General features: G+C 52.0%; 1 protein-coding gene across 2 annotated transcripts in view; it reads left to right on the top strand.

Annotated features, from left to right (window-relative positions):
• The first annotated feature begins 14,943 nt into the window (after positions 1-14,943).
• The window catches only part of ZCCHC24 (zinc finger CCHC-type containing 24), a 65,892-nt gene continuing 56,518 nt past the window's right edge, over positions 14,944-24,317 (top strand). For both annotated transcript variants that reach the window (XM_052639531.1, XM_052639532.1), the window contains exon 1: positions 14,944-15,217. In XM_052639531.1, coding sequence (XP_052495491.1) covers positions 14,972-15,217 — 246 coding nt within the window. In that variant the 5' untranslated portion in view covers positions 14,944-14,971. The remainder of the gene's footprint in view (positions 15,218-24,317) is intronic.

Below are 24,317 nucleotides of genomic sequence, written 5' to 3' on the forward strand. Positions count from 1 at the left end.
GCCTCTGCATGTCACACCCAGTAAAAGCCACAATCCTTGCAATGACCCTCAAGGCTCTGCAATGGGACCCCACTTCCTCTCTAAGCCTTATCGCTATCTATACTTCCTCTTGCTCTCTGTGTCCCTTGAATGTGGCCACTCTAGTCCCACCTTGAAGCCTTTGAACTTCGTGATTCTTCTCCCTGGAATGCATTTCCTTCTAATATCCCAAAGTTCTACTTCCGCATTTTATTCATGTCCTCACTGGTCGCCTCCTCAGAGAGGCTGACCCTGACTCCCCCAATCAAAAACAACTGCTAACTTTTCTTGTCTTTCTTTCCTGCTTTGTTTTTTTCTCCTTAGTACTTACATTTTCTAACATGCTATTTTCTTTACCTACATATGGTGATGGTTTATTTGGTTAATTTGACTTTGTGCCCAAATACTTGAAAGTGAAAGTCTCTCAGTCTTTTCCAACTCTTTGTGACTCCATGGACTATACAGTCCATGGAATTCTCCAGACCAGAATACTGGAGTAGGTAGCCTTTCCTTTCTCCAGGGGATCATCTTCCCAACCCAGGGATCGAACCCAGGTCTCCGGCATTGCAGGTGGATTCTTTACCAGCTGAGTCACAAGGGAAGCCCAAGAATACTGGAGTGGGTAGCCTATCCCTTCTCCAGCAGATCTTCGTGACCCAGGAATCCAACTGGGGTCTTCTGTGTTGCAGGTGGAATCTTTACCAACTGAGCTATCAGGGAAGCCCACCCAGATACTTGGTCAAACAGTATTCTGGGTGTGTCTGTGAGGGTGTTTTGGATGAAATGATCGTTTGAATTAAGAAGATTGTCCAATCCGTTGAAGGCTTCAGTAGTTTAAAAGGTGGAGTTAGAAAGAATTCTCTCTCTCATCTGACCATCTTTGAGCTGGAACGTTGGTCTTTTCCTGCCTTCGGACTCAGATTGTGACCAGACCTTTAATCATAGGATCTGTTTGTTCTCAGATCTTTGTATTTAGACTAGAATTAGGCCACCAACTCTCCTGGGTTGCCATATGGATTAGGGGACTTTTCAGTCTCCATAACCAGAGGAGTCAATTACTTACAATAAGCTTCTCTCTATATGTAAATATATATGCTATAGATAGAGATCATATATATCTCCCATTGGTTCTGTTAGTGTAACACAGGTTAATACACTTGTCTACTGTCTAAATCCTTCCACTAAACTGTTAGTTTGCTGAGAGCAAAGATTTGCGTATGTTTTGTTTACGGTTTATCTCCAGCGCCTCTCGCAGAGCAGGTGCTTAGTAAACTCTTGGTGAACGAACAGCTTCTCTCTAGTCTCCTGCTTGCTGGCACCCCCCTCCCCACCCCAGTGTAATCTGCTTGCCAAAGCATCCTGTCAGAAGCACGTATTCAATGATGCAATATCTTTGATTGAGAATTTATGGCTTCAGATGGTGTGATCGTGTGAGGTTCTCCAGCATCTTTTGACAGTCCAGGGCAGTTCAGAGAAGGCTGATGATGGATGAATCTACCCTGGAAAATTTCTGGTGAGTGAGATACCAGGCCAATGGAACCAGTGGGAAGCTGACCTGCGTGATTGACAAGATGCACCAAGACATGTAAGGCAGATGGGGGAAAAGAAAAAAAAAAGAGTAAGAGAAGCTGTGTAGAACGAGAGGAGTTATGGTCCAAGAGAGATGCTTACATTTTCCATGTCAGATGTAGGAAGGCTTTAGTGGCATGGCCAGAATATGGGAAAGCATGGGTACAGCAGTGCAGTGGGGTGTGATGGTCCCTGGAGATGAGGCAGACAGGGAGCTGAGAAGGCAGGGTAGTGATGGGTCACAGATCATTTATTGTCCACTTTTGAAAGTGAAAGGAGTGTTATTAATTTACAATCCCACATAGGAATGATGGATAGGAGCCTGGACTTTCATGAGCAAACCAACACATAGGGTCATCCCAGTGTTTAGCCTCTTGGGTTGATGGCAGGTCTCAGGATGGAGAAAAAAATGTGTCCAGGTAAGATGTCATTGGGGACTGATGGGACGTTCAGACAGATGAGGACAGAGTGGAGGCATGGTTTGTGCCAAGAAGATCCCTGAGTGGGGGCTTTACAGAGATGGGGAAGCCCAGGTGGGAAGCTTGGCTGGGGAGGGTGGAGGACACAGGCCCCACCTCCAGACCTGGTGGGGTGTTTTAAGCTTGAGAATGAGATTTTCTCAATCTTGTACACAAGTCACACTTTGGAGGGACTTTCCGAAGCATTTTTTTCTTTTAGTCTCATAACTTTCTTGAGCGCTATCTACTGTGCTTCCTGTTTTCAGAAAGTGAACCAAGGCAGAGTGTGATCTAGGTTATTGACCCAAGACAAATTGAGGAAACCCCTAAAGTGAGGTTGCCAGATAAGATACAAAAGGATGCTGTGCTGTGCTTTGCTTGGTTGCTTAGTCATGTCAGTCTTGGCAACCCCAGGGACTGTAGCTTGCCAGGTGCCTCTGTCCATAGGATCCTCCAGGCAAGAATATTGGACTGGGTTGCCATGCCCTCCTCCAGGGGATCTTCCTAATCCAGGGATCAAATCCAGGTCTCCTGCATTGTGGATGGAATTCTTTACTGTCTGAGCCACCAGGAAAGCCCAAGAATACTGGAATGGGTAGTCTATCCCTTCTCCAGGGTATCTTCCCAACCCAGGAATCGAAGTGGGGTCACCTGCATTGCAGGCAGATTCTTTACCATCTGAGCTACCAGGGAAGCCCAAGATACAAGAGGATACTGAGTTAAATTTGAATTTCAGATAAACAACAAATATTTCTTTGAGTTGCTTCCTTGGTGGCTCAGACGGTAAAGCATCTGCCTGCAATGTGAAAGACCTGGGTTTAATACCTGGATCAGGAAGATTCCCCTGAAGAAGGAAATGGCAATCCACTCCAGTACTCTTGCCTGGAAAATTCCACGTATGGAGGAGCCTGGTAGGCTACAGTCCACGGAATCGCAAAGAGTCGGACATGACTGAGCAACTTCACATACACAAAAAAGATGTCCTAAATATTGCACGGGACATACTTAGACCAAAAAATAAATAAATAAATAAATTCTGGGCAACCTTGCTTGCTTGTTATTTATTTTGCTAAGTCTGGCAATCCAGGAGGAAGGAGAATAAGTCTGAGTAGCTGTATGCATCAGAGAGCCCTGTTATTGGCCCAGGAGGCTGGGAGGGCAGAGCCAGGTCTGAGCCAGGCTGAGAGAAGCATGTCAGTTAGAGGAGGCAGACAGTGCACAGAAAGGGCCCCAAACTGGCCAAGTCAGCCTCTGGATGGAAAGGCCAATGGTCTAAGTGAGAAAGACTTCCTGCTCATAACTACAGAAACATGCTTGAGATCAGATAGAACCTTAGGGCCCAGAAAGGATGCTCACAACTTTAATTGGATCCTCTCAGCCCTGGGGCATAGGCATAGCACAGACCCTTAAGCCGAAAGCACTGATAGGGAAGCTGAGGTTCAGGGAAATTTCATTAAGATTCTAGAGTCAGAGCCCACAAAGGAAGGGGCCTTAGGGAAGGGCACTAGCTCATGCAGGGTGAATGAGGCAGGCCCTAAAACCCACCCAGCAGGCCCTGGGGAGCATTGCGTCTTCCTCCCAGGAAGGGGACAGGTGGGGCACAGCAGGAAGGGAATCGGCTTGCGAGAGCCAGCAGTGAGGAGGAAGGGAGAGGCAGGGAGAAGAAAAATGACCAAAGCTCAGGATCCACTATTAAATCATTAGCCTTCACTGGAACACAAGAACTGTGGACCATTATTAGAAAGTGATGACATGAAATAAAATACCGAAAAAATAAAATAGAAGAAAGCAAGACAAAGCAATCAAACAAACAGGAATAAAGGTGCCAAACCCTCTGGTAAAGGTCCAGAAGAGTCAGAATTACTACAGGTCCAGACCTGAGATAGGCTCTAGGACAGAGCCTTTGGCTGCAGACTGGATTGCCCAGGGTAGCAGAGGACAGTGGTGTCAGGACCCCAGGGATGCATAACCCTGCTCATTCCCTCAGTGACCTGATGGCATCTCTTATCTTTCGGGTCTCACTTTCTGCTGACGAGCTTAGGGAGAACTTCAAACTAGTTTCCAGTTGTTAGACGTGGAGTGATGACCCCATGTGCTGGCATCGGTGCATTCATTCACCAACATGAACTGATGCCCTACTGTGTGCCAGGTAGCATGCCATGTGGTGGGCAAAGTTCTTGTCTTATATCCTGGTGTGTGTGGGAACGGGGACAGAGCGGGTGAGACACACAATAAGTGAACAAATAGGTGAATAGTGAGGCAGCATTTGAGTTGAAATCTGAATGGTCTGTGCAGCCAAGTAAACATTTGGAGCCGAGCAGTCCAGGCAGTGGAGACAGCTAGCACAAAGACCTTAGTGGCAAGGGAGCTGAGGGTCATGGGAGAGCAAGAAGGCCAGCGGCCAGAAGGATTGTGGGTGAAGTGAGAGAGAGGGCAGATTCTGCAGGGCTTGCGGACAGGATCAGGCCTCTGGCCTTTTTCCGAGTATGGTGGAAGCTATTGGAGGATTTTCAGCAGCAGCCTAATAGCAGCTGATAGATATTAAACAGTGGCTTAAGAAATACATCTGAGGACATTGTGCTAAGTAAAATGACCCAAACTTGGGAGGACAGATGCTACCTGCTACCACTTACATGAGGCAGCTAACATAGATTCATTAAAGCAGAGAGTAGAATGGTGGGTTCCAGGGGCTGGGAGGGGTGTGGGTTAAAGGGTACTAAGTTTCTGGGGTACAAGATATGGCCTAGAGATGTACTGTACAGCTTAGTGCCTATAGTCAACAATACTGTATTGTTCACTCAAAAATTTGCCAAGAGAGTAGATCTTATGTGAAATGTTCTTATTAAAAAAAAAAGAAAAAGAAAAAGCTACATGTTTTATCACGATCAGGTACACCAGGTATGTATGCAAGTGTATGTTTTCTATGAATGGACCAAAAGTATCACAAAACAGTATTTTGTGTAGTGTTTTTAATAATAGCAGAAGGTGATGAAATAATTAGGATGTGATGTCATTACCTGTGCTTTTATTATAAGTTATTTAATTGTAATACTATAGAATTTAATTTTTAATAATGACTGTGTTTAACAACAGGCTTACAGAATCTGGAAACATTGAGCAGTTTTCTCTGGTGAGCCAATGTAAGCCAATTCCTGCACGCCACTGCCTAGGAGCCTCTGGCAATCCGAAGGTCCAAGGTTAGAAGAGGTATGGAAGATGGGCTCTGAGCCCACCCCCTGCTCATCAGCCCCACAAGGCATCTTGGCTTGAATCACAGTCTCTGGGAGGAGAGAGAGGAAGGAGCACAGGAGAAAGGACTCCAACCAGGAAGGCAAGTGGCAGGAAGGACTGGCGGCATCAGTATCATGGGAGTTGTTTTTCTCTGTTTTATCAATGGCAGAGACCAGGGAGAACAATACCCCTGACTTAATATCACTTCATGAGCCAACAGGAAAACCCCCTAAGTGTGGGTTGGATGAGTCGGCTAATCTGGGTGGACCTGGAATCCTTTCCCAGCTCTGAGCTCTCAGGGTCTGCCAGCTCCTACTTTCCGCATCCCAGCATGCTGTGCACACACTGAGTCTCAGCCTCTTGTATTTTGAAATGGAGAGAATGGGCAGGAGACTTGGGAGGGAGTAGCTAGCTGCCTGTCCCTCGCTGTGCAGACCACAGCAGAGCAAGGCCAGCCTTCCTGCTCCCTGGCTTCCTGTGACCTGCGTGAACAGCACCCATTTTCCCTGTCGGCTTCACTTTGGGAGCCACATGTGTGTGTATGCGTGCTAAGTTGTTTTAGTCATGTCCAACTCTTTGTGTCCCTATGGACTGTGGCCCGCCAGGCTCCTCTGTCCATTGGATTCTCTAGGCGAGAATACTGGAGTGGGTTGTCATGCCCTCCTCCAGGGAATCTTCCCAACCCAGGGACCGAAACTGTGTCTCTTACATCTCTTGCATTGGTAGGCGAGTTCTTTACCACTAGCACCACCTGGGAAGCCGTTGGCAGCCGTATAGGCACTGAGAATATCACCTCCTTTCAGAGGATTTGGAAATTGAGGTCAGGGAGGTCAGGGAGCCTGCCGCGGTGTCAAGAGAACTGCACATACTTTGTAAAACTAAAAAAGTCTAAAATCAAGTGTTGGGAAGGGTGTGGACCCATGGGACCTCTTCTGCTGGACAACAGTTAGCTGTATCTTGCAAAGGTGAACATTGATGGATCTTACAGTGCAGCAAATGCAGATACTCCAGAAATACTCTTGCAAACGTAGGTCAGGAAAAGTCCCAGCTGCACTGTTGCAAGAGCCATCAACAGAGCACGGCTGAGGAGGCTGTGCTGTAGTCACACAATGAAATAGAATTACAGCCATTGGAACGAAGGGTGATGCTGGCATTTCTCAATAAGATTGCAGTTTAGCAGTACTATACAAAGTGAAATAAGTCAAATATTTCACAGTGTGATAGTCTTTAAATAAAGTTAAACAAGTCAAAGATATATATTTTTAGAATATGTGTACAAATATGAGACAAAGCTCTAAAAATAGGAAAGCAAGGGAATGATTCTGGAGGCTGGGGAGACCTCGGAGACTGGCTAAGAGTTAGCCTCATAGGTAGATATAAGGTATTGTCAAGGTCTGAGTTTTTGCTTTGACTGACTTGTTCATAGAGACTTATATTAATAAACAAATAATAAAATAAAACTGCAGAGTGAGGATCATGGTTCATGCCCTCTGCTGCCCAGGCCGAGGAGGAGGGGGAAGGTTGGCATTGCAGATCAGAAGACTTGGCTGCTTTTACCAGGTAGTCCTCAGGGCAACAGTTCAAAAATCACAGAACCAGAAGCCACGTTATTTTCCTCTTCTAGGTGGCAGTTTTCTTTTTTTTGGCCACACTGCGTGGCATATGGGATCTTTGTTCTCAGAGCAGGGATAAAACCCATGCCCCTTGCATTGGAAATGTGGTGTTTTAGCCACTGGACTAGCAGAGAAGTTCATATTTCTTGTGTGTGTGTGTGTGTGTGTGTGTGTGTGTGTGTGTGTGTGTATTTTGGCCACACATACAGCTTGTGGGAGGCCTGTGAAATCTTAGTCCCTTGACCAGGGATTGAACCTGGGTCCATGGCAGTAAAGCACAAGCCCTAACCACTGGACCACACAGGAAACTCCTTAAGTGGCAGTTTTCATATCAATAAAATGAGGTTTGGGGACCATATCATCTTTGAGCCCCCGCTACACGCTGAGTTGGCTTTCCTAGTAGCTCAGTGGTAAAGAACTCACCTGCCAACGCAGGAGACAAGAGTTTGATCCCTGGGTCAGGAAGATCCCCTGGAGAAGGAAGTGGCTACCCACTCCAATATCCTTGCCTGGGAAATTCCATGGACAGGGGAGCCTGGTGGGCTGCAGTCCATGGGGATGAAAGGAGTCAGACACTTAGTGAGTAAAACAACAACAATTAGCTGGGCTAGAGCAAGTTCGGAGAAGGCAATGGCTCCCCACTCCAGTACTCTTGCCTGGGGAATCCGAGGGATGGGGAGCCTGGTGGGCTGCCATCTACGGGGTCGCACACAGTCGGACAGACACGACTGAAGCGACTTAGCAGCAGAGCAAGTTCTGTTGCTGTAACAAAGAATCCTCTCATCTCCACCTCCATCTCAGAAGCTGAGCACCAGAGAGTTTCGTTCCAGTTCCCACTACAGTCTAAGAGGCCCTCCTTGTCAGCTCTCCTGAAATGCTGACTTAGGGATCTGGCCTTTTCTGCCTTGGAATTTTTCACTCTCCACCAGCAAAATGGGAGAGAGAAAATGTGGAGAAGCCCCAACAACGCTTGCTGCCTCACCAGAGACACACTGCTTCTTCTCACCTCCCTGTCACTGAGAACGAGTCCCATGGGCCCAGCCCAATTGCAGAGGATGCTGGGAAAAGGAGGGAGGGCATGGATGTTCAGAGAATGGGGACTCTCCCTGCCAGAGCCCCCTGCATTTCTGCAATCCTTTGAGCCTCTGAGTCGTTCCAGACCAGATTTGACAGTCTCCTGTCTCTGAGTCTACAAACCACAAAGGCTTTCTGAGTTTATTCGTTCATTCCTTAAGTAAACAGAGGACGTGCTCTGATCCAGCACTGTGTCAGGCAGAGGAGCTCATAGTCCAGTCAGCAGCGGTGCTGGGTGGAAGGGAGTGAGAAGCGGGAAATAACAGTTTTACAGATATCATGATACCATGCAAACACTGATGCGTGCATGGCCAGTCAATTCAGTCATGTGTGACTCTTTGCGATCCTATGGACTATATGTAGCCTGCCAGGCTCCTCTCTCCAGGGGATTCTCCAGGCAAGAATACTGGAGTGGATTGCCATGCCTTCCTCCAGGGGATCTTCCTGACCCAGGAATCGAGCCCGAGTCTCCTGCATTGCAGGCAGATTCTTTACCACTGAGCCACTGGAGTTAAGAGTAAAAGAAAAAATATCTACTGGGTGACAATGGAGCTGGGGGTTGTGATTACTAAAGTCTTCTTTGGGAAAGTCATTTTTTCAGTTGGATCTTGAAGGGTAAGAGTAGCCTTCTGGGAGAACTGAAAGAGGGGGCTCTTGCTGGTAGGAGAACAGCATGCGCAAAAGCGTGGAGGCCAAGAAGGCCTCCCGTGAGTGGGGAAAGGCCAGTGTTTTCACTTTATTGGAAGGCAAGGCACATGTGGTGTAGGGGTTGAAGGGTAGACTGTAAGAGCAATTCTTTTTTTTAAATTTGGCTGTGTCAAGTCCTTGTTGCATCATACTGGCTCTCTAGTTGTGGCTCGTGGGCTTAGTTGCTCCGAGGCATGTGGGATCCTCTGGATCAGGGATCGAACCCATGTCCCCTACATTGCAAGGAGGATTTTTAACCACTGGACTATCAGAGAAGTCCCCTGTAACAGCAGTTAAAGTAGAAAGGTGGTCAAGAATCAGAGATCAAAAGGGCCTTGAATGTCATGCCCAGTGGATGTTTGGACTTTATCCATTGGGCAGCCATGGAAAGATTCTAAGGAGGCAAGGAAGGCCAAGGGTCACTGGAAGGGCCATTTCAGCCACTCCCAAAGTCTCCATTAACCAGTTTCCCTTCCCTCCTTTGATTCTCCAATATATGTACACAGTTCTGCACACTCAGTGCTGGGTGAGTGTCAGTCCCCATCTTCCAAACAGATGCCCCACAAGCCTAAATACACACAAATTCCGTAGCCCTTTGTGCCCCACACATTCCCATCACTTGTTCACAGTCACCAAGCATCTTCTTTCCAATCCTGAAGGTCTGGGGTCTCTCCATGGGGTTGAGGTGGTTGAGACTATTGGTAAAATTTATATGGCTCTTTTGTTTAAAGAAAAGTGGATGGGAAATTAGAAGGAGGGGAGGAAAGTCGCTGCTGCCACAGTCCCTGTGTGGAAGGCCCCATCTCTGCCCCATCATTTTTCTGAAGGCCGTTCTTTGGGGAGCGCAGGGTCTGCTAGGGCTGTCCCTGTGACTTCTGGGATCAGAGGTGAAGGGGCTTTTGTCATCTTGCCCTAGGTCACGTCCAGAGGGCTGGGCTGAGAACCCTCGGAGGTATCCAAGCTGGTGCCCCTCACATCCATTTCACAGAATCTAGCCTTGAAACTGGGCAAGCACTGAGGGCCTTCCAAGGGCCAGCGCCATCAGGTGTCCAAGTCCTTCCTGTGTCTTGGAATTCAAGAAGTGGAAAGATTTTACACATGAAGACAGGATATTCAGCTTTCCACTGTCACACAGTGGGGAACGGGGTAGACTCCAAAGGCCCTGGCATCACAGCTACGAACCTGCGTGCAATGGCCAGCTGAGTTTAAGGTTCACGGCTCTGCCCACTTTGTATGGTTCCCTCCTGGACAAGAGTTTGTAAGCAGGGCCTGGAGTGATGAGGCTGCCCCTCTGGTTTTCTCATCAGAGAAACTGCATAACCATATCTGGGATTGGTGGGCACCAAACTCTAGCTGGCATTTACCAAGTCTTGGGCCCTGGCAACAAGGGAGCTGCATTCATGGGAAGAAGGATTACCTTTTGTGTGTCTGTACAAAAGTGACTTGTAAAGAAGATTTGAGCCCACTGGAATGGAGGGCAGCCTCTTTCTAATTCTGCACAAAGTCCCCATATATGTCAGAGGGTTCTTTGGGATTGTGGATTTGCGTCAGGGATGGCAAATAGTTTTCATCTTGTGGACCAGCTCCACTCTTGGCGGCAAATCCGGAGTGCTGTGCGGAGATGGAGCCTGGAGCCCTGTCTGGGACGGAGTGCTGCACTCAGTGGCTTCTGCCCTCAGTGGGGGATGGGGCACTGGAGTGTGCAGGGAGAGTATTTGCCATTTTGCTATCACTGCTGTAAACTGACACCTTCTGTGTCAACACACAGCCCAAAGGAGCCCAGTGCGCAGCCCCAGCCCAGAAGAAAGGCAAACGTCAGCCTTCCCAGCGTGTATCAGCTGTTTAATTCCTGACACATGGAGTGCAGGTGGGTTCAAGAGGGTTAGGGGTTTCTTTGCATTACAAATCACCACGAGATGTTTTCTACTGACATAAGCAGCCTCAATTTGCACAGGACTGTGAAGTCCCTTCTTCTTGCTCTGTTCATCTCTGCCAGCCTTTCAAGCCCAAATTAAAGGCTGATTCCTGTCTCTCTTCCCCTTCCCCTGCCCAAGACGCCCGCCCCAGATCCTTGCTTGCTCTTCTGTCCAAAGTTTCTCCTGCTCAGAGCCCAAAGCTCTTGGTTTGAAATGCCACCAAGGACTATCAAATCTGTTGCCTGGGCAACTTTAGGGGCAGACACTTCCCTACATGGGTCCTCCTCCTCCAAACACCATGCCAGGAAAGTTGAATATCAGTCTTATTGAAATTATTAATACCACACTTCCTTCCCACATGATTGCTTATTTCCAGCTAGCAAAGCACCTTCCTGTTTGCCTCTTCGTTTGACCCTGTCAAGCACTAACTGAGAAAATTGAGGTTTACAGAGTGGACAGAGACTTGCCCAAAGCCACTCAGCCAGGTTTCTTTCCTCCAAATCCTGTCTTCTCTCTGTTGTCTCATCCTGGAGACCACAGGGTGGATGGAGTCGCCAGAGAGGGAATGGGACATGGATCCAACCCTTATCTGAGAGTTCCCTGTGGTCCTGAGGACAGTTGTAGGGGCTAGAGCGGGCATGCAGGAGACTGCCGGACCAGGGCCAAAGAAGAGAGAGTTAGATGTGGACTGGATTAGGAGCAGGTGGCTCAGCCCTCAGGCTTCCTGGGTGACCCTGGGCCAGTCCCTTTCCTTCTCTGGGTCAGGGTGCTTCCTTCTCTGTAACCTGAAGGCTTGAGATAGGACCTCTGACTTTTTTTTTTTAAGTTATTTATTTTAGTTTGGCTGTGCTGGGTCTTTGCTGCTTTGCGTGGGCTTTCTCTAGTCACTGCAAGCAGGGCTATTCTTCTCTGTGGTGCTCAGGCTTCTCACTGTGGTGGCCTCTTTCTGCAGAGCACAGGCCCTGAGGTTCGTGGACTTCAGTAGTCGCGGCTCATGGGCTTAGTTGCTCCTCAGCATGTGGGATCTTCCCAGACCAGGGGTCGAACCCATGTCCCCTGCACTGGCAGACAGATTCTTATCCACTGCACCACCAGTGAAGTCCCCTCTGACATTCTGAATGCAAGGCTTCCTAATGTGTACATGATGGGGGGTGGGGAAGCACCAAGTTTGGGCTTGGACCAGTCTTCTTATCCTGGGACCCAGGCCTCTGATACCTATGTTGTCACTCTTACCCATCACCCTCCATCCCATGGGATGGGTTGTCTCGGGGATATGAGGGGCCCCGTCAGCTGCTATCCAGGCAAACTGCCTGTCAGTTGCTCAAATTTATTGATCACTGACTGGGTACAGAGCCCACGTGTTGAGCAGGTGTGTTGTGGGCAAGGGGAGGGAGAAAAGTACAAAGCAAAGAAGCCATTCAGGCTTCAAAGGGGAGCATAATCTGGCTCCCATAATCCCTCCATCCAACCATTGACCTAGCAAACATTTTTGGATCATCTCCTATCTACGTACAGGCCCTGGGTAGGAACTATGGAGTAGGGGTGGTGGTGAAGAGGGCAGAGGCCCTCAGTGTGGTCACCAGGTAGGACCAGTACCCTTGCAGCATCACATCATTCTCAGGGACAGGGGATCCCAGACCAGGTGCCTGAGACTCAAAGTCTCTCTGAGGCTGAGAACCACAGCAGTAGGGTTTTGTGTGGCTAGTACTTTGGTTCTCCACATGCCCCATCATTACCTGTTTATTGCCTGGTACCTGCCTGGTCTCTAAGGCAATTTGAATTTGCAACCCATACTAGGGAAAAAATATGCACTTCAAGATAACAGGACTATCCTTGACCAGAAGAAGAGTGGTGGGTGGAGACAGAATTCTGGGCTAGTGCTGGGAACCCTGGGGTCTCCTTTAGGCTCCCCAACTGCCTGCTTTTGGAACTGGAAGATGTACAATTGGAAGATGTCCCCTCTCTGACTAGCAATTCTCTTTGTAAAACTTAGGGAGAGTTTAGATCGGTGGCTACAAATCCTATCCAGCCCCTCCCCTTGGAACCTTAAAGATAGTATCAGAGTTCCAGTTCAGTTCAGTTCAGTTCAGTCGCTCAGTTGTGTCTAACTCTTTGCGACCCCATGAATATCAGCACGCCAGGCCTCCCTGTCCATCACCAACTCTCGGAGTTCACTCAGACTCACGTCCATCGAGTCAGTGATGTCATCCAGCCATCTCATCCTCTGTTGTCCCCTTCTCCTCCTGCCCCCAATCCCTCCTGGCATCAGAGTCTTTTCCAATGAGTCGGGTCTTCACATGAGGTGGCCAAAGTACTGGAGTTTCAGCTTTAGTATCATTCCTTCCAAAGAAATCCCAGGGCTGATCTCCTTCAGAATGGACTGGTTGGATCTCCTTGCAGTCCAAGGGACTCTCAAGAGTCTTCTCCAACACCACAGTTCCAGAGATGACCCCAAATGTTTCCAAAAGTAAGTGGTTATAACATTTATTCCCAACAAATGTGTACTTTCTCTTTCAAGGAATAGGTTTAAAATATAAAGGGTACTATATATATGTGTCTCTGATGATGAAAAATATTGATTGGTATGTGTGCTATCATTTGTATTAATAACCCCAAACTGATAGACAAAATCTTTGAAAACATAATCAAATGAGACAAAAAAAAAAAAAAAATCCAAGGGGTTCTTGGTTGGTGACATGGTTGGAAAGAGTGGCATTTGATCACCACTGAAGTCCTTTCACTTCCAAGCATCCACAGATGTGTGCCCATGCAGGTGGTGGGAGAAAACCTGTTGGAAGGGGTAGCAGAGAGCTGACCTTCATGGAATATCTTCTGATTTTCAAGCTCAAACTGGTAAGTTCGCAAATATCCCTAGAGGTAGGACAGTGACCCTCCCCATCTTACAGAAGAGAAAGGTTCATCAGCACAGGTTAGGCGCAACGCCAAGGCCACTCATCTGGAAGGTGGCCAAGCTGACACTTGAACGCCAGGCTGAATGGCTCCAGAACCACTGGGGGTTGGAGAGGTGACTAGCGTCCCCCTGTAGGCGCCTTGTCGCTAGGTTCCTGGCTCTGGCGCAGCGCAGGCGCCCGAAGATCACCTAAATCTGAGAGGGTGAAGGCCTCGGGGCTTCGGAGTGTGTCGGGCGGGGCGAGGCGAGGGATGGTTGTGGACCCACCCCCCGACCACCGCGCCCGGCCGCCACCCCGCGGCATACTTGAACTAGCTGGGCTGCCCTGGGGAGCAGAGTGACAGATGTCTTCCTCAGTTCCCCAAACTCATCTAGAGTCCTGGCGACCCACAGAGGCATTGGGGTGGGCTGGGACCGGGGGTTTGGGCGGAGGAAAAGTGCAAGAAGTGAGGCGGCCACAGAGCAGAAATAGGAGAAGAGACAGGGTTGAGGGGGAGGAGGAAGGCGAGGGAAGGGGGCGGGGAGTCCTTCCTGGGGCAGGAACCCAGGCCCCCCTTGGCTAAGCAGACCCGAAAAACGATTCTGCAGATGGAAGGAATTAAGTGGGAGGGGGAGGGTCCTTTGGTGATAGCGAGAGGAGGGAGGGAGATGTGTGTGTGAGTATGTGTGTGTCTGTGCGCGCGCGCGTGTGTCTGGGTCTGAGAGGGTAAGGGGAGAGAGGCAGAGACACATCAGACTAGACGAAAGTAGAAAAGACGAGACTGAAACAGATCCGCCGAGAAAGACGACAGACAGACGATGGACACAGGAGATGTTAGTCTGAGAGAAAGAAGAGTATGTGGAAGCTAAGAAAATAGGGGGAAAAAACAAGTGAAAATGAAATCATTGTAAAGGAGTTGGAAAGAGAGACAGCAGTGAGCCGAAAGCAGAGAGAACCTGGACAGATCAGGCCCGGGGAGCAGAGAGCTCCTGCGGAGCTGGGGAGCTGGGCCGGCCGCGCACAGAGGGCGGGGACTGCAAGGGGGCCGCCCATGGGCGGACCCTCCCCGTGCTAGCTATGTAGATGAGCTCCCTTTCCTCTCACCCCGCCCCTGCTACTCTATATTCAATGATACAGCCAATGGAAGGCGAGGATGGTGCCACAAGGGGCGGAGCCTCATAGAACCCCACCCCAGGAGCGGCCGCTGAAGGGGTCAGCACAGAGGCAGATAGCGGATCGCGGGGCGGGGCGGGGCGGGCGGCTCGGAGGGGGCGGGCCCAAAAGTTTCCTGCCCAACTTTCGCTGCCTCCTTCCTCCGCCCGCGCGCGTTGCTGCTGCAGTTGGGGGGAGGCGGCGGCGGCGGCTGCGGGCTGAGCGCGGGGTGCAGGCGATCGCCGTCCGGCTCAGGCGGCGGCAGTGGGCGCAGGCTCCCCGGTGCCCGCCCCTCCGCTGGAGGGGGGGGCGCGAGCGGGCGGCCGGGGTGGGGGGCGGGGAGCCGGCACCGCCGCCGCAAAATGAGCCTGCTGTCGGCCATCGACACGAGCGCCGCCTCGGTGTACCAGCCGACCCAGCTGCTCAACTGGGTCTACCTGTCGCTGCAGGACACGCACCAGGCGAGCGCCTTCGATGCCTTCCGGCCAGAGCCGCCCGCCGGCGCCGCACCCCCAGAGCTGGCCTTCGGCAAGGGCCGCCCAGAACAGCTGGGCTCGCCCCTGCACTCCAGCTATCTCAACAGCTTCTTCCAGCTGCAGCGCGGAGAGGTGGGTGCCCCCGCGCGCCCCCGCCCTCCGGCGACCGCGCAAGGCCTTTTCCTATCTGCCCAGCTCTTCCTGGCTTGGCCCCGGCCCGGCTCCGTATTGCCCGGCCCTGCTTGGCTTGACTTCGCTCAGCTCTGCCAAACTCGCCTCCCGAAGTCCCCGGGGCGCCGGGAGCGCGTCACCTCCCCGCTGAGCCCTGCCCGGAGTAGCTCTGGGGCGGGTGGAGCCCTCCTTCCCTCTCTCCCAGCCTGGGGCGCCCTGCTCCAAAGGGGCTGGGGAGCCCGACCGGGTGGGTGGGTTCCGGATTGTCTCCAGACAGCCGGGGCGCGGCTTGTGCGGGGAGACCCATCCAAGTGTCCTTCCCACGCCCAACCCCATCCCCCTCTTGGCCACCGCTCGCTGGGACGGAGAGTGTGGATTTGCTCCGAGTTCCTTCGGAGGGCCCTGAAATCTTTTCTCCTCCGACCTCGGTGGTTCCCTACCTGAAGGGCACTCTGGAGAGCAACTCACCCGCAGAATTTTTCTGCTGTTCTCACGCGGGGACCCCCAGATACACTCTTCAGCTGCTCGCCCTCCCCCAGCCACATAGGAAGTGGTTTTTGAGGGCTTGACCCCACAGACTGTGCTGTCCCCCGCCCTTCCAGCCTGGAAGGAAATGAAAGGGAAATCTCTTGAGCTCCTGGGAGGGGGCTCGATAGGGGGAGAGGTTCCAGCTGCCCAGTGCCTTCTCCAGAATCCTGGGCCGGCTGCCGTTGCAAAGTCTGCCTGTTGGAGGGATTCAGTTACAAAGTCAGACGGGCAGCTAGATAAATACCCAGACTGCATCTTTCCCCAGCTAGATAAATACCCAGATTGCCAGGACCTCCCAGCCCCTTGGAGAGCTCTTCAGAGCCTTCCTGGATACCATCCTCTCTCCCTTCAGCTGAATTCCTCCTGGGCCCCACTCCCACTTACTCCTGCCTCATGTGAGAACCGCAGACACCCTCTGTGGCCTTCCCTCGCTCTGCTTCTGGCAGCTCTCTCTGCAAAAGTGCAGAGGGAGGGGCCCGGTAAGAGGACCCACAGGAGGGGCACTTGCCTTCTAGACCGGGGCACACCGGTTACCTTCAGGAGAGTCAGAGTCCCTTACCAGTTTGCGGGAGAAGACCTGTGTATACACCAGAGTGCTGGTGATGAGGTGGGAAAGACAGAGGGTCGCCCTTTGTGACCCCATAATGTGTTTGCCTCTGCCATTATTGACTAGGGAAGACGTGGCCCTGTGAATTGCTGGCCTGAGGCCTAGAGATGGGCCAACGGCAGGCCAGCAGAAAGAAGGGATGGTTGACCTGTATTGGACTGTCAGGCATAGCTGGGGGAGATGAATCTAGAAAGCACCCTTTGGTGCCAGGCGACAGCATTCATATTCCAGAACTCTGTAAACTGTAAAGCACTCTCACCACGTGAGGAATTGTTCTTGGCTGGAAATCTTTCTTACAAGGGACTTTGCCTTCTCTTCGGGGAACTGGCTTCTGTGACCAGGGGCTTTGGAGGACAGTGCCTGGGTCTTGTCAGTTGTTTGCTCTCTTACCAAACATTTCTGAGCTCCGTGTGGCCCCCTGGGGATTCCACCAGAGTCCCATGGGGGCCCCAGATTAGAAGACAGATAAGATGATATTGTGTGAATGGTGGGTGATTTCATGGGGATCCTGTAGGAGCCCAAAGCCAGAAGGGAGACCATGGTTCACAGATCAAGTGGGGGTCCCTAAGCAACCTGTGCTAGCTGCTTACCTCGGTGTCCCCACTGAAGGGGTACATTCCTTTGCTAGGGCCAGTGTAGAAGGAGCTGGTAAAAGTTATCTAGAGCAATAGTGGAAAAAACTCTCTCATGATCTGACTTTGGAAGAACGCTCATCTCTATCTGGGCCTCAGTTTACCTATCTGTAACTTGTAGTCTCTGCTGTCCTCCAGGGTGATATGTGTGGGATTTGAGAGCTGTGCAGGAGAGAATGCGCCTACAGACAGGCTGAGTTGGGAGAGTAAGGAGGGGCTTCTCCTATGCTCATGGGCCAGTGGCTTCCATGCAGGGGCTGGAAGGCTGTGCCTGCTGACTTCCGGAAGAGTCTCTTGGCTTCAGACTCACCCGCTCTCACCACCTCCCCCCTACCAGTTTCGCCTCCTAAACCCTCTTGAAGCCCCAGCTGTGCTTCTAGGGACAGGCCTTTCCTGCATCCAGGGCTTAGCTGGTGACCTAATATGGCTCCAAAATAGCAACTGGTTGAGAAGGCAAGAAAAAATACCCCCCACCTGAATGCCACCGAGGGGCTTGTCCGACAGGAAGCAAGTTGTGTGTGGGCTTGCAGGGACTCTGCGAAGGGCCCCAGGGCCCCAGGAGCGTCGCCATTCCATGCAGAGCCTGGCAGACCGGGTGGCAGCGCCTGCGGATGTGACTTGCATGCTGACCACTGACCACGGCCTGTCTGCGCCGGTCCCCGTGCCAGGAGCCCACCCCCTCCTGCACCACCCCCAGGCTGCTCCCACCACAATAGCAGAACACCATGAATGCAGCTGGGGTTTGGGTGGGGGTGGGGGCTGAGGACATGGGGGCACAGAAGCCCATTGTGCCCCTAGAACCTCCGCTCTGGAAGCTGAAGATAAGCCAAGGGTTCTGAGTGGAACGCTGGCCCTGCGAGCAGAGAGGGAGATGGTGGAGTTCATGGGCAAGTGCAGAAACTGGCACCAGGGGGTGACTGGTCGCTTGTGGGGGTTTTCTTGGCTTCTTAGCGTGTGTTAAGCCTGCCAGGCCAAAGCACACACGGGTACTTGGTGCAGTTTTTAAAAAGGCCTCTGGGCATAGAAACTAGACCCTGTGAACAAGCCCCTGTTTCAACCCCTGATCTGTGGCAACAACTATTAATGTATGTCTTTGGAGGGAAATTTGTGAGGCCCTTGGCTATGCCCTTCCTCTCTTTCTCCGGTACCCAAGGAAGGCAGGTCTTAGAGGTAGTTGGGGTTGGTGGCATGAGAGTGGGGGTCTTCCTGCTATCTTGCTAGTGCTATCTTCGTAGCACTAGGTTTTGTTTGGGAATTTAAATTCACAGCAGTGTGGAGGCTGTGGGACTCCACCTCCAGAAAAGTAGAGTTACCCTCATGTTGAGAATTAGTGCTCAAGCACCTCCGAGTGATGCCAAGAGCCCCTCCTGGGAAGCTGCTGCACCCCCTTAGGGAGATGGAGCTGTCCCATTCCAGGTCAGATGTTTAGGGCAGCTGTTTTCTTTTCCTCTTCCTCCAGGGCCAGATGTGGCTTGAAGATGCGGCTCTGCTGTCAACTGATGCTTTGTGGAGGTTGTGGGGGAGGGCTTTGGAGTCAAATACATTTGGGGAACACAGCCTAGTATCCTTCCCTTGGAGACACACATTGCCCACTAAGACAGTAAAGGCTCTGAGAAGTCCTGCAGGACAGAACCTGCTAACCTTTCTTCAACCCGATATTCTTCTGAATACCTCAAGTTCAGGGCATGCTCCATGAAAGCAGACCTCTTCCTTGTTGGATATATTTTCAACCTGTAGGAGGCTCTTCCTGCAGCTGTTAACCCAGATGCCCTCCTGGGTCCTAGTGCTATCTCCATAGCACCGAGGTCACCCTCCTCTTTGCTTCTCTGGACTCACTGGAGATTTGAGAACAGCAGTAAGGGTCTCATGAGGCTTACCAGATAGGGCTTGAGGCTCCCACACACGCCTTTTGAGGGGGTAACCGCAGGGTCCTGGTTTAAAAGGTCCTAGGGATTGGCAGTCTTCTGAAGGTTTGGATATATCACTTTTGGTCTCCGTTGGTGCTGCTGAGCCGAGGGGCTGCCTGACTGGCATGGATGGGTAGAACAAAGCCACCTGTCTGCTGAAGGTGGGAGTTTGCCTCACTGGGGTTGAATGGGCTTCAGGAGCTGAGGTTTGTTCCCAGCAGCCATTGTGGTCTGTGTGAAGTGGTGGGGGGCAGCCCCAGGACCTGGGAGGAACAGCCGTTCCAGCCCAGCTGGGAGCTTGGGAAGATGCCCGGCTCCCTCTGGCCAGCCCTGGAAAGCTGAGCTCTGACTCAGGCAAGGGAGACCGTCGTTCAAGGGCCTGTTGGCTGAGGTGGCCTGACCCTCCCTCCATCAAATTCAGTTGATGGGGTGGGCCCAGACTCGGAGGGAGGCCACACCTCATGGGCCCTCTGAGTCAGGTGGAAGGGAGGAAAGCAGGCAGCCTTAGTAATAGGGAATTAGCAGTGATAGACAGTCAGGCGCTGTCAGCACCAGGATAAAGACCCTGTGGAGAAGCGTCCCTTACTTTGGTGGTGCTTTCTTCTAGGCATCTTTTCTTCATGGCCCCAGAAGAGAAAAATAGAGGCCTGGCTAGTAACTCAGCAAGTCAGTGGCAGAGCTCAACCTAGAAGTCTCCTCCATCCCGACTACAGCTGTCCCATTGGCTCGCCCTGCTGGTGCGGGTGGCACTCACCTGGATCGTGCCCTGGGTGCCAGTGTGGGGCATGCATTAGCCAGGGTGCTCTGTCAGGCTTCAGTGCCTCACTTGATCTGTCCCCGATCCCAAACCTTCTGAGGAGTGGCAGGCATTGCTCATGGGTCCTGTGTTTTCTGTCATGTCCTTGCTCTAGCCTGGGACTCTGTGGGGCATGAGTCCAAGGGTGGCCTGGCTTGGGGGAGGCAGAGGAGACGGACACCGAGGACTTCCTAGCACTCCTGTCTCATAGCACACACTGGGTGCAGCATCCCCATTATGCAGATGGGGAAACTAAGGCTCTTCAAGAGGAGGAAGATAAAGTCAGGGAATCAGTCGAAGATCAGGGCTCCAGGGTGTGTCTCAGGGTGCTTGGTCCCTTGTGTGTATGTGTGTGGGTGGTGGTGGCTGGGATGTATGTATAATTTTTATTCTGCCCTCCTCTGGCCATATAGATTCAGTTGAGGTTTCTGAAAACACTAAGCACCAACCTTTCACTCTAAGCTTTTGCACTTGCTGTTGTTTCCACTGCGTCTAATGCTGCGGACTGTCCTTGTATAACTGATAGATTCCAACTTACTTCTTTATGGCCCCAGTGGATGTCTCTTCTCTGAAGGCTTTACCTGGCTGCCATGGGGAACACACCTCCCTCCTTCCATGTCCTGTGACAGAGAAATGGTACATGCTTCTGGTGAAGCATGTCTGAACAGTCGGTATTGCTGTGAAATATTACCATATGTGTCAGTACTCTGAGAATAGGAACCCTGTCATCCTGTCACTTGGTAATCCCAGCATCCCATGCTTGGTCAGTGTCTGGGACAGACTAGGTGCTCAGTTGACATTCACTAGGTGGATGGGTGGATGGATAACTTGGACTCTCTCCTCCTCTTCCTTCCCCAGACTTCTGACTAGGGAACACTTTCCTCAGCCTCTTAGCCTTTTGTTTTATCTCACGGAAGAAGTGTTTATGAATTGCTTGATAAATTTTAAAGAGCTGATGTGGGGGTCATGAAACCCTATGCGTAGAGGTGTCCCAGCAGAAGTTTAGGTGTGTGAAGGGTTCTTGACCTTCTTTGGCTGTGGGCCTCTTTGAGAATCTGAAAGCAGCTCAAGTTCCTCTCCTCAGTGCAATGCACACAGCACGCTTGTCCATGCACACACAGAACTTGCATTTGCACATGATTTCAGGGGGATCGTGTGGACAGTGGGCCTCAAATCCAGGCCCCTTGCTGTGGAGGTTGCAAGCCTTGATGGTGCCCCAGACTGTCTTACTATTAGAGACCGTCTAGTCCTCGGATTCTCAGATCTGTGCTTTCTGCTTTCATTCAATGCATTTGGTCTAGAAGCAAGAGGCAGCCCACTCCCCAGTGCCTATGCTCGAGCTGGGGAGCTGGGCAGTAGGCTCGTGGCTATGATATGTGAACCCCTGCCAGGTGAGTGGTGACCTGCAGGGGAGCAGGAGAAACTAACTGGGGAGGGGGAGCCTCCCCTGGGTCTGTTCCACTCCATCTTGCTGCCACTGTGCTCCTCCATCCCTTGGTCCTTTCTTTTCCCATTTCTCTTTCCCAACTCCCCTTACCAAGAACACAGCCTGCTTATTGAAATCTGAATCTCCCATCAAGTTCTGGCTGTGTTTTGCACACCCCCGCTGAATGGACTTCCAGGAGGCAACAGTGCCCTTGGCCCACAGGTCATCTTCAGACCTTGGAAATAGGAGCAGAACTGGGGTCTAACCACAGCTGGGGAAACCCTTGGTCTGACTTCACTTTCCCGTTAGCCCGCTCCATCCTTGGCCATGGCTGTCTCCTATCCCTGAGCCCAGCCCACATCCACCCCTGCTTTTTGTATAGAATGTATGTGTGTTTGTGAGCATGTGTATGCGTCTGACCCCAGGGGCTGGAGCCCCAGATAGACCCTAGGGGTGAAGAAGTGCAGATCTCCTTGGAGAAGGGGTGGAGTCATTTGTGAGATGAATGGTTTCTTGTTCCAAAGAGAGGAGTGTGGGCGTGCATGTGTGTGTGTGTATAGCAGCGTGGACACGGATGGCTTTTGGGGATAAGGAAGGGGTTGTTCAGCTGATGGAAGAATGGAAAAACCCCCACAGAGCTGGGAACTAGGACCAGAGGATGCCTCCTCTCAGGCCTTCTCAGGCCCCGGGGGCAGCAGACTCTGCATTTGCTCTGCACAGACCTTACCCATGGTGCTGCGCCCACCTCTGCCAACTGTTCCCTCTTCTCTTCTTGCACCCATTTCTTCTTCTTCTTGGCTGCCCTCAGAAGCTCCTGCCCACCTGCCTGGACTCCCTCCTGCCTCTCCCACTGTTCCCTCTTTCTGTCCTGGGGATGGTGGCCAAAAGGAAGTGCAGTTGGTCAGGTTGACTTGGCCTTGGAAATCTCTCCTCGTGTACCCTCAGCAGAACCACAAACCCCGGGGCCCAAGCCCCTCACACAACCCAGAGAAGGTGGTACCCTGTCTTACCAGGCCTGAGGGGCTTGGCAGTGTGGAGTCACAGGGCCTCTGTGCCAAGGAAGATGGTCCTTGCCAGGTGGCTCCCCTTCCTGTAGGGAAAGACAAGCCTTGGAGGCCATTCGGGAGCTGAAATGTAACAGGCTAGCAGATCGGGCTGTGAATCTCCTCTCAGACACGTGCTGGTTGTGTTCCCTCGGGCAAGTTACTCAGCCTCTCTGAGCCTCAGTTTCCAGTTCTATAAAACCGGCCCAACAAGGACCATCTGAACAGTGTTCTTGGCATGTATGAGTCTCAAGAAAGGGAAAGGATCCAGTTGAGTTTGTGACACAAGTGGGCTCGGAATAAACTATAGTTCTTCCCATCTAACTTTCCCCAACAGCCGAGCCAGAACCTTGGAGAAGTTCCAGCCCTGGACAGGAATCTGCTGCTTTGTTCCCTGCATGTGGCATAAGGATCCCACGCTTCCTGCTCGCTGCTGGGGTCACTGACCCGGGGAGGAAGGAGGTGGTCTCCTCCCCAAGGCTGTTCATTTGGGCCTGGATGACCCAGAGCCATACTCTGGGGGGCTATCCTCACCCCCAAGCCAGCGCAGCAGACTCTGGGGTGAGAGCACCCTCCGAGTTAGTCCATGGGAACTCAGAGACCCTGAGCTAAATCCTTCCAGGCATTAGGGCATCTGCACCCCCATCTGTCAAGTGGAGCCCCCTTCTTGCCTGTGACTGTCTACATGCAGGACTATCATGGGCTTAAAGAGCACTGGAGTCTGGTCTCTGGGGCAGTGGAGGATGTTAGGATCTTTGCCTTCGGGGATGTTCAGCCCTGTGGAGAGACGAAGAGGTATCTCTGTATAAAGAGATGAAAGACAGACTTCAGAGCTCCTTCAGGCCAGGGCAGGGGAGTCCCCATCCCAGCCCGCAGCACAGGGCTATGGCCAGGAGGTCTGGAAGACCTCTGGAGGGGGCTGGGGCCTCTGTAGCAAGAGGGACCTCAGGAGCACCTGAACCTATGCTTTTCACACCTTCTCTTGGAGCCCAGGCCTGAGTAAGAAGAAGGGGTGGCTTCATGGCCGTATCACTGGAGTCAGAACCAGGTCAAAAACCAGATCCTGGAGGGTTTGGATCCAGGGTGGGCATCCCAGGGGTGGACAGCAAGTGCAGGCCTGGAGGGAGAAAAGCAGTGGCCAGTAAGACGCCGAGGGGAGTAGCCTCGCTGTTGTAGAATTAGGGGGTGACTGATGAAGGGAAGCCCTGCCCAGCCTTGCCCTCCAGGCACGAGCGGCAGGACTTGGGAGAGGTGGTACCCTTGTGAATGAAGGGCCCTCTTGTGTACCATGCTCTGGGGGCATCTTTCAGTACCTGAGTGTCTGGACCTTAAAAAAGCAGGCCTGCAGAGATCATAAAGTTTGCCCTCCTTCCCTGCTCCCTGTTACATGTGGGGAATCCAAAAGCTTGGGGCCAGGCTCCATGGGCAGAGGGGAGGGAGTTCTGTGTGTCCTGGCCTCTGCTCCGGTCAGTCCCCACAGGCCGTGGAAACGGCTGAGAGACCGGCTCGCCTTTTACCTCCATGGGCCGAGCTCCTCAGGGCTTCAGAGAGGAAACAGCTTGCCGCCCCACCCGCCCATCCAGCCAGCCGGCAAGCAGAACTCCTGGCCCTTAGGCCTGGCTGCGTGCCCTGGTCTGTGCCCCTGGCCTCACTTTCTCTATCATAACTTCAGAGTGAGTTTGGGTCGGCTGACTGCTCCTTCCTTTCATCTTTTCCTGGTGTCGTCTTGAATTGGGGCTGGGGAAGGCAGTTGGAGCAGCTGTGAGGGCCAGGCCAGTGTACACTGGATGGGGAGAGGCGGCAGGGAGGGGAGCCCTGGCCCCGCTCCTCTGACCCACAGCTGCCTGTGTGACCCTCCTGAGGAACAAAGCCATGACCTTCCTGAGGCGGTGGGAGGGGTGTCAAGCTGCCAGGGGGAGGACAGCCTGGATGCTCGGAGGCCCCTGCCTGCCCAGGGATACCCGCGGGGCTGCCCAGGGGCAGGGGTGTGTGGCCACAAGATGGGGGAGAGGTTTTTCAGCGTATAATTAGTGCAGTTTCTGGCACCCACCAAACTTCCCCTTCCTCTTGACAATTTGCTGCCAAAACAGCCCTGATTCCTGTGGACTTGCTTAAATCTTAT

Source organism: Budorcas taxicolor, chromosome 5 (assembly GCF_023091745.1).
Source record: "Budorcas taxicolor isolate Tak-1 chromosome 5, Takin1.1, whole genome shotgun sequence".
NCBI lineage: Eukaryota > Metazoa > Chordata > Mammalia > Artiodactyla > Bovidae > Budorcas > Budorcas taxicolor.